General features: G+C 39.4%; 1 protein-coding gene across 10 annotated transcripts in view; it reads left to right on the forward strand.

Annotated features, from left to right (window-relative positions):
- Nucleotides 1-14,617, forward strand: part of tjp1a (tight junction protein 1a) — a 111,255-nt gene that overhangs the window by 42,668 nt on the left and 53,970 nt on the right. The window contains exon 1 of one of the 10 annotated variants that reach the window (XM_065267535.2): nucleotides 3,151-3,603. The exons of the other annotated variants lie outside the window; for them this stretch is intronic. Coding sequence (XP_065123607.1) covers nucleotides 3,577-3,603 — 27 coding nt within the window. The 5' untranslated portion in view covers nucleotides 3,151-3,576. Of the gene's footprint in view, nucleotides 1-3,150; nucleotides 3,604-14,617 lie in introns of those variants that run through there. 10 annotated transcript variants of the gene reach the window in all.

Raw genomic sequence — 14,617 nt, forward strand, 5'->3', positions numbered from 1 at the left:
TTTAAGCTTTTATTGAACATGTATTGCCTACCACAGAATCATTGACTAGTTTGGTATTTGATTTTAACAGAGATTCTCAGATTGTCTGTGTCCATGGCCTGACCTCCATAGGGTTTTCATTAGCAACTGAAACAGGGGCACTTTGCTTTGTGAGGGCCTCAACCAAGCAGGAATTTCCAGAGTCAATAAAGCCTCTGGAAACTAGATAAGGTTAAATGGTTTTTAATTCAGCCCATATGAAGACAGACAGTGAAACTGAATAATTTCTCCCCTGTACTGTTCCCTCCCTCAGGTCTCTGAGGTTCGCTTTGCTTTTCTACTCCACCGATCTCCCTTTCCTAAATCCCCTACATGAAATAAACACCAATAGTGTTTTCAAGCTGCTCTGGCCAATCAGATCTTGGACTTTCCAGTAATTAGCAAGTTGATGCATCAAGCCTCTTGTGGAGACAATACAATAGCCGAGTGAGGAACAGACTGTATCAGAGCAGTTCCTGGCCTTAGATTGTAACCTTTGCCTCAGATATCTTGTTTTTGCTGGCAGAGGTGTAGCTCTCTCTTCATTTTTTTTCTTCTCCATGGCACCTCATATTGGACTCCTTCAGTTTCTCTACATAAAAAATTCATAACATGCTTTTGATATTTGTCTGCATACTTTTTGCATTTTATGCACTATACCCATGCAATTTACCCATAAAAGGCTAATAAATCCATAAAAAATCTATAACCATAAACTAAAATCTATCAAGCCCCTACTCTACTCAAAAATGTTGTGCACTTTTTTCTGTCAGTACATTGTAACATTCAACGTTATGAAATATGTACACTGTACAGTAAAGGGCAGAACGTGATATTTGCACTTTTCACCGTCCATTAGCTTCCAACTACTGGCAGGGGAGCAAACCTACTGAGATCTCCCTCACGCTGCACTCTCTGTGTGTGCTTGTGTATGCATGTGTGTGATTTTTAAGGTCATGAGGGTTTTCCAAGTGCTTGCTCTTCCATGAGCACACCTGAGCTCATGGGAAGCCTCAGGTTGCCCAGTTTTGTGGGCTGTTTAGGGTAGCCATGCGTGTCAAAGCTGCATCAATCAGGTTTTTCTGTCTCTCTTGCTCTATTCACACAACCATTCTCTCTACATTGCTGCCCTGTGATGGTTTTCATCTTATGCATTGATTAAAGTTGTTAAAGAGTTTATCAAGCAACTAAGGAGACATTTTGAGATTTGGGGAATCTGAAGGTTGATTTGCCTGCGCTAACAGACAGCATGCTGAATTTACTGATATCCTCACTGGTAGACGCGGATCGTAACATGCGATGGAGGAGGATGGAGCGCTTGTCTTCACTGGCAGTATTTACCATTCTGTTTCTCTGTTGTTATGTTTTAAGTAATATTCAGGACTCAGAGGCGCTCATGCATTTTATTCTTCCTCTGTGCTTGTGCTTTATTTAATTTTGGCTCTGGTCCAGTCATCTGTGTATTCTTCTATGATATTTAAATATTTAATCGTCTTTCACATCTGTAAAATGTTTGTTTAGGAAATGATGAAAGTGCTTGTTTATGTCTGATGGATGAAAGAGCAGTGGGAGGAAATTCACATTTTGTTTTTTGGTTACAGCACAAGAGTCTGGTTATTTCGAAATACAGTACAATAACTATTCTGCAAATGCTTCTTTCCCTCTTGGCTTTATTTCTTTTTTCTTCATAAAGCCCCTGTATTTTTTAGGCATTCCTTTATGATTTTTAAAGCATTTATCAGTAAGAGAATGTATATCTTTTATGATTCCTAATGCCTTTACCAAGTAGAGAATGTGACTTTTTACACAGTTATTTTGGGTCCTAAGTTATGACAAGAATCTTTCCACTCAGCATGGCTAATCCAAAGCATCCTTCGCCCCTCTATTGGACCTGTCTGTCAACCATCAGTGGATTTGTGGTATACAGCAAAACATGTTTTTATGTTTTAAAAGCTTTTGGATTTGGTTTGCTTAGATTTTAAGTTTTGTGATGTTTTTCTTCCTGTTCTAATATGGTATGATCAGAATAACAAGGCATGTGGTTGCTTCAGATCTTTTCTCATTTGTTGTTGTTGGAAAGGATATCTTCACCATCTTTAGAACTTTGAAGATTTAGATAGAGCTTGTTTGTTGTACGGAAATGAAGCAATTTTACCGGAGTACAGCAAAACTTCAGGGACATAATCCATGAGAGAATAGCTGAACAAGTTAGTACTTTGAAGGAATAAGATATGTTTATGCCGTTATGAAGTGGTTTTCCATTTGTATTAGTTCCAAACATTAGATGACATTTTACTTTGAAAAGTACAGCCCATAATGCTGTTTTCAAAACAATACAAGGAGCTTTCTGGGGCTCTGTCCTATGGGAGGAGACCCGGAAACCACAGGAAGTGGTTTGTATTGCAGCAATTATGTCCCTTTGGGTTTCCTGTGTAGTTTGTTATCGACCAAAATCCAATCCACAGGTTAAACCGCATGCAATCTGAGTCTACATATAAGTCTAAAAAAAAAGGTTATGTTAGGCTATGCTCAAAAATGCAGTGTTTAACTGCATGATGTCATTATATACAGATTTTACTACTTGTTTCCCACTTTTCCACATATACTATGTTTAAACACAAAATAAAAGAATATTGAGTGTTTTTAGAAAAAAAGTTTTTTATTCATTATTTATTTAAAAACCTCTTTATAACGTTATATTGTATGATCATTTAAAATAATCTTATTATTTTCATGTAACTTAAGACAATCTTGCATTTGGCTAAATAGTAACTTTATTACATATATAAAAATGCTTGCGCACTTGCCAAAAGCAAATCAACAATTTCGCTCCACCACTTTACCTTAGTTTCTCTCTATCCCATCCGCTCTCCCGGTCAATACAAATACAACTGGCACAGGAGGCGCACCTCGCATTTGTTTCTTTGTTTTTACTGTTTTTTTGTTAAATAAATACACTTTTAACACATAACGCACAATAGCTAAAAGAAATAGCCGCGTACACACAAAGAGTTAATTATTTTGGTCTGGAATTATAGGTAAATATTCCAAGCAATCCTGGTTTCCACCCTTTCACCCCCGCACAAATGTAATGGTATGTCCCAGTCAGACATGTCATGATTGTTGCTGGGAGAGGAGAGAAACGAGGAGTGAGCTCATCTGTTTTTGAAAGTTCTACCGCTGTGGGACAGTGCACATCGTTTTTATGAAACCATCTTAATTTCAGTGACAATATCGACCTAAGGAGAACAATATTTCTTGGTTTGTTTTTGTGGTTTGATTAATTCCAAACAGAAATAGAGAAAGGGAGATACTATTAGAGAGTAGTCGCGAGCTTCCGAAGTTTCTTGAGGTTCGTGGTAATAATAACTTAGATGATGAACTTTGGACTGCTGGATTTCCCTCGTGGTGACATGTCTTTGACCCATCTGAAGAAATAAACAAGCTTTGCCCGGCGCTGCGGCGGCTGCTGGGCAAGAGAAAGGAGGAATAATTCTGCGCTTTGCTTATAGTGATATTTAGCAAACTTGCGACGCCGGGAGCCAGCAAGAGATCAAAATGTCTGCCAAGGTTGCATCAAATAAGGTAGGAAATAAGGTAACTTACTTTTTGAAAAACAAATGGACGTGATTATGTTCGTGAAAAGAGGGAAAAGAGTCTTGACCCATTTAAGCAGCGTGTAGGAAGAAGCTCGGTGTTGCGGTGCGTAAACACCATTCATCAAGATTATCATTGGGCTAACACACTGAAGCTACTTACAATATCCTGTTTTTGTTTAAAAACTCACATTAAATGCATAATCATGAGATATGTTGACAATGATATGCTTTCAGCGTGTGTTAAGTTTGTAACGATCGCTAGAAGTGTTTGCGGGAGTACCTGTTGAATATAAATAGCACTGAAATGCGCCAGACCGCCGATACTTGTTACGCAAACGCGCGAGTATCATTAAACTTTCAACAAAATTATTTATATCACAGTGTAACATTTGGGACTTAAGCTGGCTGGGTAGCTTTCCTTCGGGACAATCGACACATACGTGTCTATATAACAGGGAAATACGGATAAAGTTTCAGCTCGTTGTGTGAATATTATTGTGGGCGGTCTGGCGGCAGGATTTTACAGGTGCAGGAAGCTAAGTTATTCAGATAAACGGGATTTGGTTCACGTATCAGGTTAATCGTGGATTTTCTACAAACGCTTTGGGTTTGTTTACACTCTAGTCATGTGATAAAAATGGATCAGAATGAACTCTCAACATAAGTAAACACTGCCCGAACTCATTTATTTTACGAGAAATGCTCGTGTAAGGTGCTTCGGGAAGTGTACAATAGCGTACTGTGTGTGCGCGCGCGTGTTATAAACTACGTAGTGGGTTTCCTCTTCCATGGTGCTAGAGAGAAAGCATATGAAAACACAGGAATGTGTACTGTTCAATCGGTCATTCAAGTTTGGTGAGTTTCCCTGATAGGTGAAATGCTTATGTGACGATGCCATGCAATGGTGAGGTGTTTATATATTGGGCTAGGAAACATTTCACACCAAGCATATTTTTATGACAGCCTCTTATGTGTATGTTGTTAATGTAAATATAGTGGTAGCATGTTGCTCTACAACTGTGTGTTTTGTGCACAGCAGTATACAAATAAAAGTGAGTAAACTTATATTATAGGAGCTAGCATTAAAGGGATAGTTTACCCAAAAATGGAAATTCTGTCATTTACTCACCCTTATGTTGTTACAAACACAAAGGAAGATATTTTGAGAAATGTTTGTAACCAAACCGTTTGTGGACCCCATTTACTTCCATAGTATTCTTTTTCCTACAGTGGAAGTGAATGGGGTCCACGAATAGTTTGGTTACAAACATTTCTCCAAATATCTTCCTTTGTGTTCATCAAAACAAAGAAATGTATATGGTTTGTAACAACATGAGAGTGAGAAAATGATAACAGAATTTTCATTTTTTGGGTGAACTATCCCTTTAACAGTAGGAACGCATTAGTTACATTCATGTTTAATGACAAAATTAGTTGAATACCCTTAAACTAGGGTGGCTGATCTGTGTGGTCATAAACCAAAACCCTTTTTTCAGTTGGATGAATTTTGTCATGTCTGTGTGAGGTTAAATGGTTCTGCATGACCTTGTTTTTGCATCCGAAAGTTTTTGTCAATCTCCCTGGTGTCCTTGTTTCCTGCCAGTGTCCTGTCTTTACTGCATCTGCCATCTTTTGTTGTGTCTAGTTTAAGTTATAAACGCAAAGAATCTGATTACGTTTTCTTTAGGGTCAGTTGGGGGGAAAGAGATTGCATACTCCGTTGGGGACTGTTTGTTATTTAAGGATCACTGCATGATTGCAGGACAGACAAGATGCCGCAATGAATGACCTGTGTGATGCAGCTTACAGAGACAAAGGTCCTTTGCATGCCTTCATCGACTCCACCTGCATTGAATGCCCAATGCTTTTCTAAGCTTCTCATTTATGGGTTATTTAGAACTTTATCTTTTTGATAGGGTGTTCAGTTGAAATATTTTGAGTATGCATCAGACAGAGTCTTCAGAAATCAATCAGCTCCTGAATAATAAAGGGAAATCCTGTAATAGGTGTGGAATTTGGACACCATTTGGCACTAATTATTTTCCCATCCTTTCCTGCGCCTACTTTTTCTGTAGGTAAACGACTTTTTAAAATCTTTTTGCATGCCTGATCTTGTATATGTATAATAATCACCTTAATATTCAATCTGTACTTGGGGAATGGGGTAAACCAATCTAGTGCTAACTTAAGCCTCTTTCACACAGAGATTTTGGAAAATACACTGATATTGTGTATTTGTACTGGCATTGTTTGATTTTGATTCATTCACACTGCCAGTGATTCTCTGGAATCTGCATTAACACACACATCCTGTAAAGATCCTGTAAAGACATGTGACATCAGCCAGGATGTGACTTGTAATGTTACTGTGATTGTGCATTCGGTGGAATTTTCCTGCAGTGTATATTCTGCGAAACCACCGTTGTGGATTTATTTCTGAGCATTACTTACTGGTCTATCAAGCTAGCGATAAACTCTGCATCAGCTTGGAAATTGAGGAGCTCCCTGGTCTCCGCTTTATTCCAGTTTGCAGACATTTTTTCTGGTTAAAAAGTTGCACGATAACTTAAGTATGTTGTTGCTATGACACATGCAACACGCCCCTTACGGCAATGTTCCTGTGTTTTGTTCGCACAGGGTGCGTTCCAGGACTGATCCCAATAATGTTATCAGGTCCCTATCCTGGTATCAAAAAAGTTGCACGATAACTTAAGTATGTTGTTGCTATGACACATGCAACACGCCCCTTACGGCAATGTTCCTGTGTTTTGTTCGCACAGGGTGCGTTCCAGGACTGATCCCAATAATGTTATCAGGTCCCTATCCTGGTATCAATCACGCGGCGTGTTTGCATTTCCACAGAATGCATTTCTATGGCAATTTTCTGAGATGTGTGAAAAGGGTTTCATCTAGATTTGTATGACACTTGCATTGAAGTGTTGCTGTTTGATATGGAACCGTGCACTGCAAAGATGCCCCATCATCTGTCTTTCTCATGCACAAAACACAAAAGAAAATGATTTGTATTAATACTAGAAATAGCCCCCTAGAGCTTGTATTCATAGTCAAAGCAGCAAAGGAGAGTGAGAGCAAGCTCTTGTCAGCTGTTTTTGTTCTGGAGTGGTTATGTTAATTACTGCTGAAGCCTCTGGCCCACATCGAGAGCATGCAGATTGGGGTTTTTAATCATCAGAGGACAAACACATCCCAGCTTACTGCTGTACTATTTGTTACAATTACCTACTCTGGAGAGGGAATATTTGTTTCTACTTTATATATCAACTGGGTTTTCGCCTTCCAGAGAAAGATAAACCTGTCAATGTCGAAATCTAGGAGTGTCATGTTTACAGAGCCCTATGTGTGTCTCGGAGCCAATGGTGGCTAGTGAGTGTTTGTGTTGTTGGAAATCTTAAGTGGTTCCCATGGTGAGGAAAATCACTGGGCTCCTGGTGTAGCTCCACCACAGGGCCTATACTATACTTTACCATGATTAGCAGCATCATATTTCCATTTTTGTGTCAGCAGTTGAATTAAAATCACGATATAAATCTTTTATGATTTGTTAAGAATTTACAACTCTGATACGCACATAGAGGAAAGCCCAATGCATTTAATGTTGGGTGTGTCATTTCCACGTTTCCTCTTTAGTTTAATGCTTTGCTAATGACTGCTTATTAAGCTGTACCTTACTGATAGTAACTGTTACGGTACATTCACATGGGGCGTAAGCGTTGACGCTTCCCATTCACTTTTAATGGGTGACGTCAAGCGTTGGCGAACTGAATTGTGGATCCGTCGGCGCCGCGTCAGTGCCGTTGCTCGCGGCAGAAGTTGAACATTTCTCAACTTTTCAAGTGGCAACGCGTGCGTCAGCCAATCATATCGCCTTATGCAAATAATCTAGGCAGAGCCAGCCAAATACGTTTATGGAAGACTGGAGCTTGTGTTGCGGCCACAGTGATTGGCTGTTGGCCACGCTTCAGACGAGCCTTCCGTTAAGCGTTAACGGTTACGCCCCGTGTGAATGTACCGTTAGCCATCCTCAGTCCTCCCCAATGGGAGTTCTGGAAGGTTGCGTTTATGTGGCGTTTGGCGCTTTTTCATTGCATAGTACCCCATGGGTCAGGTCGGGTCAGCTCATTTCACTTTGGCTTGGTTAGATTTCCATCGAGTTTACTATCACTTCAGAGTGGGAGGGATTATAGGCGTGTCATTATATTTGCGCTGCCTAGAGCTGTGACATCATACATGTGAGAGCGTTTTTGGAATGCTATAATCAGGGGCGCTTTTCAAATTGATGACTTTTGTACAAAATCAGTGCGTTTCAGGAAGAGAGGGAAATCTGGAGCTACAAAAATTTGGAAAATGTGTGTGTTTTTACCATAACCCACACGAACACATACCAAATACATAAAATAACGTTGTATTTTAGCCATGAAATAGGTGCACTCTTAATAATTTGTGGGTATTTTGAGCTAAATCTTCACAGACACATTCTGGGCACACCAGACTTATATTACATCTTGTAAAAATGGGCATAATAGGTGCCCTTTAAATCTTGAATTTGCCTTCCCGACAACAAATGCTGTTTTGATAAAAAAAAAAAGATGCACTCCTTCTCTCTGTTGCGCTTTTGAAATGTTCACAGTCTAGTATCAGTTAGCTGTTAATTATTATTTAAGGTCCCATTGTTTTCGCACAAATTTTTTTATTTTAACCCCCTTAAAATTAAATATCCTGTTTTGGTGTCGCACCTTCCTCACATTTGAAAAAGTTTTCTCATGAGCTGCAAATTGTTTGTTGGTTGATATACATGGTGACCCATCCTTAAGCCATGCGCAAAGCCTGCATAAAATTATGTTCACATAACAGTTTGTCCTAAAATCTGCCACTGAATCTGTTCAGATCAGAATGAAATGATTAGGCACTTTGTTAAAATAAACTGCGGTCTATGTTCGTGTTCAAAAACAGGCCAGACAAAAACAGCTTTAATCTGAATCACATGTCTGATCTTAGTGAGCCGCCTTCTCTATGGGAGATTTTAGGCTACACTGAACCAGACTCACAATCTGCATGTCAGGTTCCTCCATGTTACCTCAGCTTGAACTGTGTGAATAATCCAAACAGGCATGTCTAGCTCTGTCTTTTCTGTGCAGGTCAGTGGAGTAAGTAACATCAGGTGGATTGTTTCAGCATTTTGAATCTTATATAACTATGGTTTAGGAAGCAGATAAATGCCAGCTAAAGCTAAAAAATTACAGATCTCAAAGCATTTATTTTCCCCAAAGACCGAGATTGCTGTATTTATTTGATAGTAGTGTGTTATTATTGTATCTGGTGTGCATAATGATAGTGATCACAGATTTGTTGAGTTTGTGGGGCATGGAGTGTGTGAGAGACTTAGGATAATGATGGTCTTCATGCAAGTTTGTTTTTGAGTCTGTGGATCAGAGATATTGTGTAGTTTCTGTGAGTGTGGTAAGAGGGGCACTGAATGGGGCAGATCATTCCTGAACCTTGAAGATATAAAACCTGATCGGCACACTGCCACATGAGAACTAAATCCATGTTGTAGAAGGGACCTGGATCGTTTAAGTTTTTAGTGAGCAGTCAATTTTTTTAATCCTTTGGCACTTTAACTTCATTAAGGCTTTGTCCACACGAAGCCGGTGCGTTCCCTATTCGATCATTTTTTTTCTCGTTCTAAAAAAATAATCCGTAAACACGGCGTCGTCTCAAGAAATATCTGCGCATAGGGGTGGGCGGAATGACCAAAAATCTATTTCACGGAATGAGTCATTTTATTTCACGGAACGGAATATTTCACGGTATACATGTTTTTCAGTTTATATTGTTTTTTGATGATAAAATGTACATAAATACACCACTCACTATAGCTTTTAACTTAATGCTCACCACAGTTTTAAAATATGAGCAATTTAAAGTTAATAATGTTAAAGTGAAAATGCCCAGAAGATAACAACAGATAAGTCTTGATAGACAGAATCTTGTTTTTAATTAAGTTATTAATTTTATAGACTATTGAAGCTATAGTTTTATGGCTATAATTTATGCATATATTACATTAAACATATGTAAAATGTACAGGTATAAATGTATGCAAAAACCTACAGACAGGATAAATACCTGTATATGAGAGAATAAGCTCTTGATATTATAAATGTGACAGGTGCTATGAGGTGATGATCATAAAGTTTGTTTTAATGTCTTGATGCCCTTTACTTTCTATTAGACCTTAACATTTGCATCTCTTTCTCGTCTTTCCGATAAAATATGTTTGTATAAGCAAATGGCGCGTCAAACTACATCGCTCCAGCAGCACACGTGTCACTGATATAAACACGAGTTTTGTCTTAGCTTGCTTAAAGTTCAGAAAACTTTACAACTATTAGCATTATGTGCGAGAAGAACTCTTTATTTGGCGTCGCAGTCGCAGCTTCTTGCGCTTGCCTAGAGAGACCTCTGCACGCGAGACCGGCCTGCTGCTGCGTGAGGAGAGAGAGAACGCGCGAGAGCGAGCAAAACAAGAGTCTCGCTGCGTGACCCGCGGTGGATTCACTGGCACTTATTATAAAAAAATACACAAATAGCTCGTTCATTTTTATAAGTGAACTATTTTACATGTTTCTCGGTCACAGTCAGTCTAACATGCTGGAGGGCAGAGTTAGCCACGCCCACTTATTTGCATTCCGCGGAATAGACGGAATAGAAAAATCTGTTACGTCTGACATTTTATTCCGCGGTAACGGAATATACCGTCATACCGCCCAGCCCTATATGCGCACAAACGAAACCACTGAAACCGACTGAAAGCGGTGTAGTATATATGCCAGACCAGTATGGGGCGCTGTACTTCTGCCACAGATATACACTATACACGGAGAAGAAGACTTTGAGCATGCGCATAACCTTGCGCGCTGTATACGAACCAAGAAGAAGAAGTGATGGCAAACGCAAAAACTTCAAGAGCAAAAGCCTCTGTTTGTCTTTCTCCTGGTTTTCTTCCGTGGTGGATCTAAAAGCATGTGGCATATGGTGTTGTCCATTATCGCTTGCTCACCACAATTGCATAGAAGCAATAGATTTTGCTAAAATAAAGATAGTAGGCTTTGTAGCTTCTGTAGCACGAACACAATCATGTAGTCCGCCATTATTTTTGTTGCTGTTACGTGTGATGCTGCCGACACGTGATGTGATGACGTTTTCGCTTCACAAAATATACGGATAGGCTGTACACACGAAACCGCAAGGGTGTCGATTTCAGATTTATCCACTTTAGGACCCGGTTTCAAAAAATAGCGGTTCCAGTCTCCCAAAATGCCGGATCCGTGTGAATGAAACGCCAATACGATAAAAAATGTATACGTAAACAGTGATTCGCGTCTCCGTGTGGGAGCACAAAGCAGGTTAGCAGGAATCTTATCTTTGTTTCTGAATGTGGGAAATTCTAGAGAGCTGTTTTTCAGATAAGTTATAAGCAGTTTTCTCCACTGCTGTTTTGGTGGCACTGCAGGTGTTGTGAAATCTGTTAACTTCAACTTTTGACTTTCAGCTTTTTGAATTAAAACTTTGTAACTTTGTAACTACGATCCTATTGTTTGAAGCACACAACCAAAGTAGTAGGCTCTTAAAAAAAAACCCAATGTATGATTAACTATACAAAATTGTAAATGTATGAATTGACACCCTTGATCAGTGGTGACCAACCCTGTTCCCGGAGATCTTCTCTCCTGCAGAGTTCAGCTCCAACCCCAAACACACCTGAACCTGGCAATCAAGCATTTCAGGGCTACCTTAAAATTAGAGTAAGGTGTGTTGAAGCTGAGTTGGACCTAAAATATGCAGGAGGGTAGATCTCCAGAAACAGGGTTCATAACCCCTGCTCTTGATGCAAAAAATGCATAATAATTTACAGACAAAAAAGTGAGTCAATGAAAGTCATACAACATTTTGCTGGGAGGACAGATGAAGCATGTTATCAAGTGGGAGTGTAGCGTTTAATCTAAGGATTATGATATCATAGAGTAGTCATTAGGTCATGAACTTGATTCTTGTAATTTAGGTATCTGACTTTTTGAGCTATTAAAGTGGTGAACATGCTGTTTGTGGTGAAGATGCTGTTTGGAAATAGTGAAATCTTGTAATTTCTTGTATTATTGCCTTCCTATGACAAATCTCTTTATTGTTTCCTATTCCTAATATAGGTCACTCTGGATGTAAATGTGATGTCTTTGGGTCTGAGAAAAACATAAAACCATTTGAATCATGTTTTTTGTTTGGCCCTTTTTCTCCAATTCTTTTGTAACCAGCCCATCACCTGACTGATCACCTTATTATAGTGTCACCAGGAGTTTCCTGGCTGAATGAAGATAAATTGACTTTTACCATTTGCTGTCAAATTCTTTGTTGTCTAGTCCTGCTATCCGTTTTTGCAGAATCTAGCATACTAGTTTTTACGGTGTAGGGCTGGGTGGTATATTGAGTTCTGTTAATATATCCCTTAGGGTTGCCGCGGTGACGTAATTTTCCCACCGGTTAATCAGCACGTCACAAACCGTGTAAGGGGCTTATAAATTCTCATGCAGACGTGCACATTTTACTTTCACTTTTGAATTACGCAACTGTTTAAATGCAGTGCTTGCGTACGCTGCGTTAAATCGCGTGTGAATTTGCGTGCAATGCGAGTGCAACAGCTGGTTTACTTAAGTGCTTGAGTCAATGTGCGCAGGTAATTCTCACAGAACCTGCCAGTCCCAAGCAGAGCAACCGGCTACTTCTCCATAAAGCGCTGCTTGAATGTTGGGTTTATTATTTTTTTTTATGAAAAACACGACAACAAAATGATCTCGCTTATATTAAATATTATAAATGTATATTAAAACAAAAACGAGTAAGCACGCGGCTTCGGCCATCGTCTGGTCAGTCAGCTCGCCTCGCAAACTAATAAATGAAATAAATGAAATCTGACACCTGCTGCTCTGTGACGTGACGCGTGTTCAGCTCCGCTAAATTCAGGCAGTAGACACATTCAGTTGTAAGTGTTTGCTCTCTCTAACGAAACTAATTACACGAAAATATCAAAACGACGGTGAAAGACGGTGTCGCGGTGGGCAAGTGATATAACCGGTGAGAGGCTGTAGCACCGGTTATCACCGTTTCACAGACTATCGCGGAAAGCCTATTATCCCTATTTTTTCCCAGCGGGATGAGACATTGCTGTCTATATCATTATGGTCTAAAATGACCCTCCTTCTTTGCAACAGAAGCTCTGTCAGAAATGTACATGCATGCATAATGTTTTAATAAATTGTATATCACCATTTATCCCAAAATTACCCAGATAAGAATTTTGGTCAATATCGCCCAGCCCTAGTAAGTTTGCTCCAGTACCTGTGTTACCACGACATGTATGTAGCCCATGATGTGTGTGGTTCCTTTTTTCAAAATAGTGTTCTGCGCATCGAGAGATCCTGTGTGCGTTACGTGTCTTGTCAAAATAAGTGCCTGCTGCAGACGCGTCTAAAGGGTTTATGATAAAAGAGATGTTCCCGTTTGCCAGATACTCGCATAATCTCATGTGTAATCAGAGTTTACTGTTAAGGGAGTGTCTTGTGTGTATTTGTGAACGTGAGCGTCTCTTTTATCATAAACGGTTTTGACGCGTGTGCAACAGGCACTTATTTTGACAAAACACGTGATGCACATGGTTCACATGACGCAACAAACACATATTTTGAAAACGCAAGCAAAACACATGACACTCCGAACACTTATTTTGAATTAACACCCCTAGGATAAGCAGTCACTAGCCACTGGAAATTACTGAAAATAAATTTTAACCGGGTGATCTGATCAAGACTTTTAATTACATGAATTTAGTTGACAATTCATACGATGCTTTATCAACTCTGAGTAGTATAGACTCATGCATGCACACCACATTAATATATGCAGGGAGAGCCTAATTATTATTTCAGGATGATAATTATGTTGTGTAGTGGAGATGAGAATTAATCTAGCTTAAGCCGTAACCCATTAACTCTGTCGCTGTCTATCTTGGGTGACAACGCTAGCATTGTAGGGCAGAATGCCGCCTGTAAGAGCTTGGGAATTCTTTTGAGTGGGCTTGGACTGATCATGTGACCCTCAGCGACTGGTGTTACTGAGTGTCTGGGATATAAACAACACCACCAAGGTGTTCTCTTTATCCCCCTTTTCCCCCTTACACACATCATTTTGCCTCTCCTCCCTTTTGTTCTCTCTCTGCACACTCGCACACATACACAATGGGCTAAATGAGGCTGTTGTTGTACATTTACATGTCATTGTGTGTTTGTATGAGGAGGATCTGTGTGTCTTTTACATCACCATTCCAGGCTGTGGAATTTTGATGTGGGAATAGCCTGGTTTTGATCATCAGCTCAGTGACAGGAACATGGAAGTGAAATGAAAATTAGGTTCTGCTACTTTTATGCCTGTCCTTGATTACGGAGATATTTTGTATAAATCACTGATCAGCAACTGCCAAACTTTTAAATTCTTTGGATATTTTATATCATGGTGCGCTTGGGTTTATATTAAACTGCAACTATAGTACTCACCATTGTGAATTGTATCACAGAGTGGGATGGTTGTCATTATCTATGCGCAGATGTAAGCACTGGTACCTTTTTGTTTGTAAATCTATTTTGGGACAGTTGCCTCAATATCTCTGTTCTCTTACTCAACATAAACCTTCTGGAGCTTACTCTTTGCTGTCACAAGATTGGTACGCCCTTTTAGTACCGTCCATACAAACTGAATTTGGAAAACAAGCATTTTGGTATGCAGCACCCAGCGATTGGAACTTTTTACAGAATAGCATTTTAACTAGCTACCCTAGTGTCAATGAATATTTTTAAATCTCTTGTTATTGAGCTGTTAAAGGAAGAAATGAATTGTACATGTTTTTAATTTGTTCTAATGCTGTGTATATACTC

Source organism: Paramisgurnus dabryanus, chromosome 2, assembly GCF_030506205.2.
Source record: "Paramisgurnus dabryanus chromosome 2, PD_genome_1.1, whole genome shotgun sequence".
Lineage (NCBI taxonomy): Eukaryota > Metazoa > Chordata > Actinopteri > Cypriniformes > Cobitidae > Paramisgurnus > Paramisgurnus dabryanus.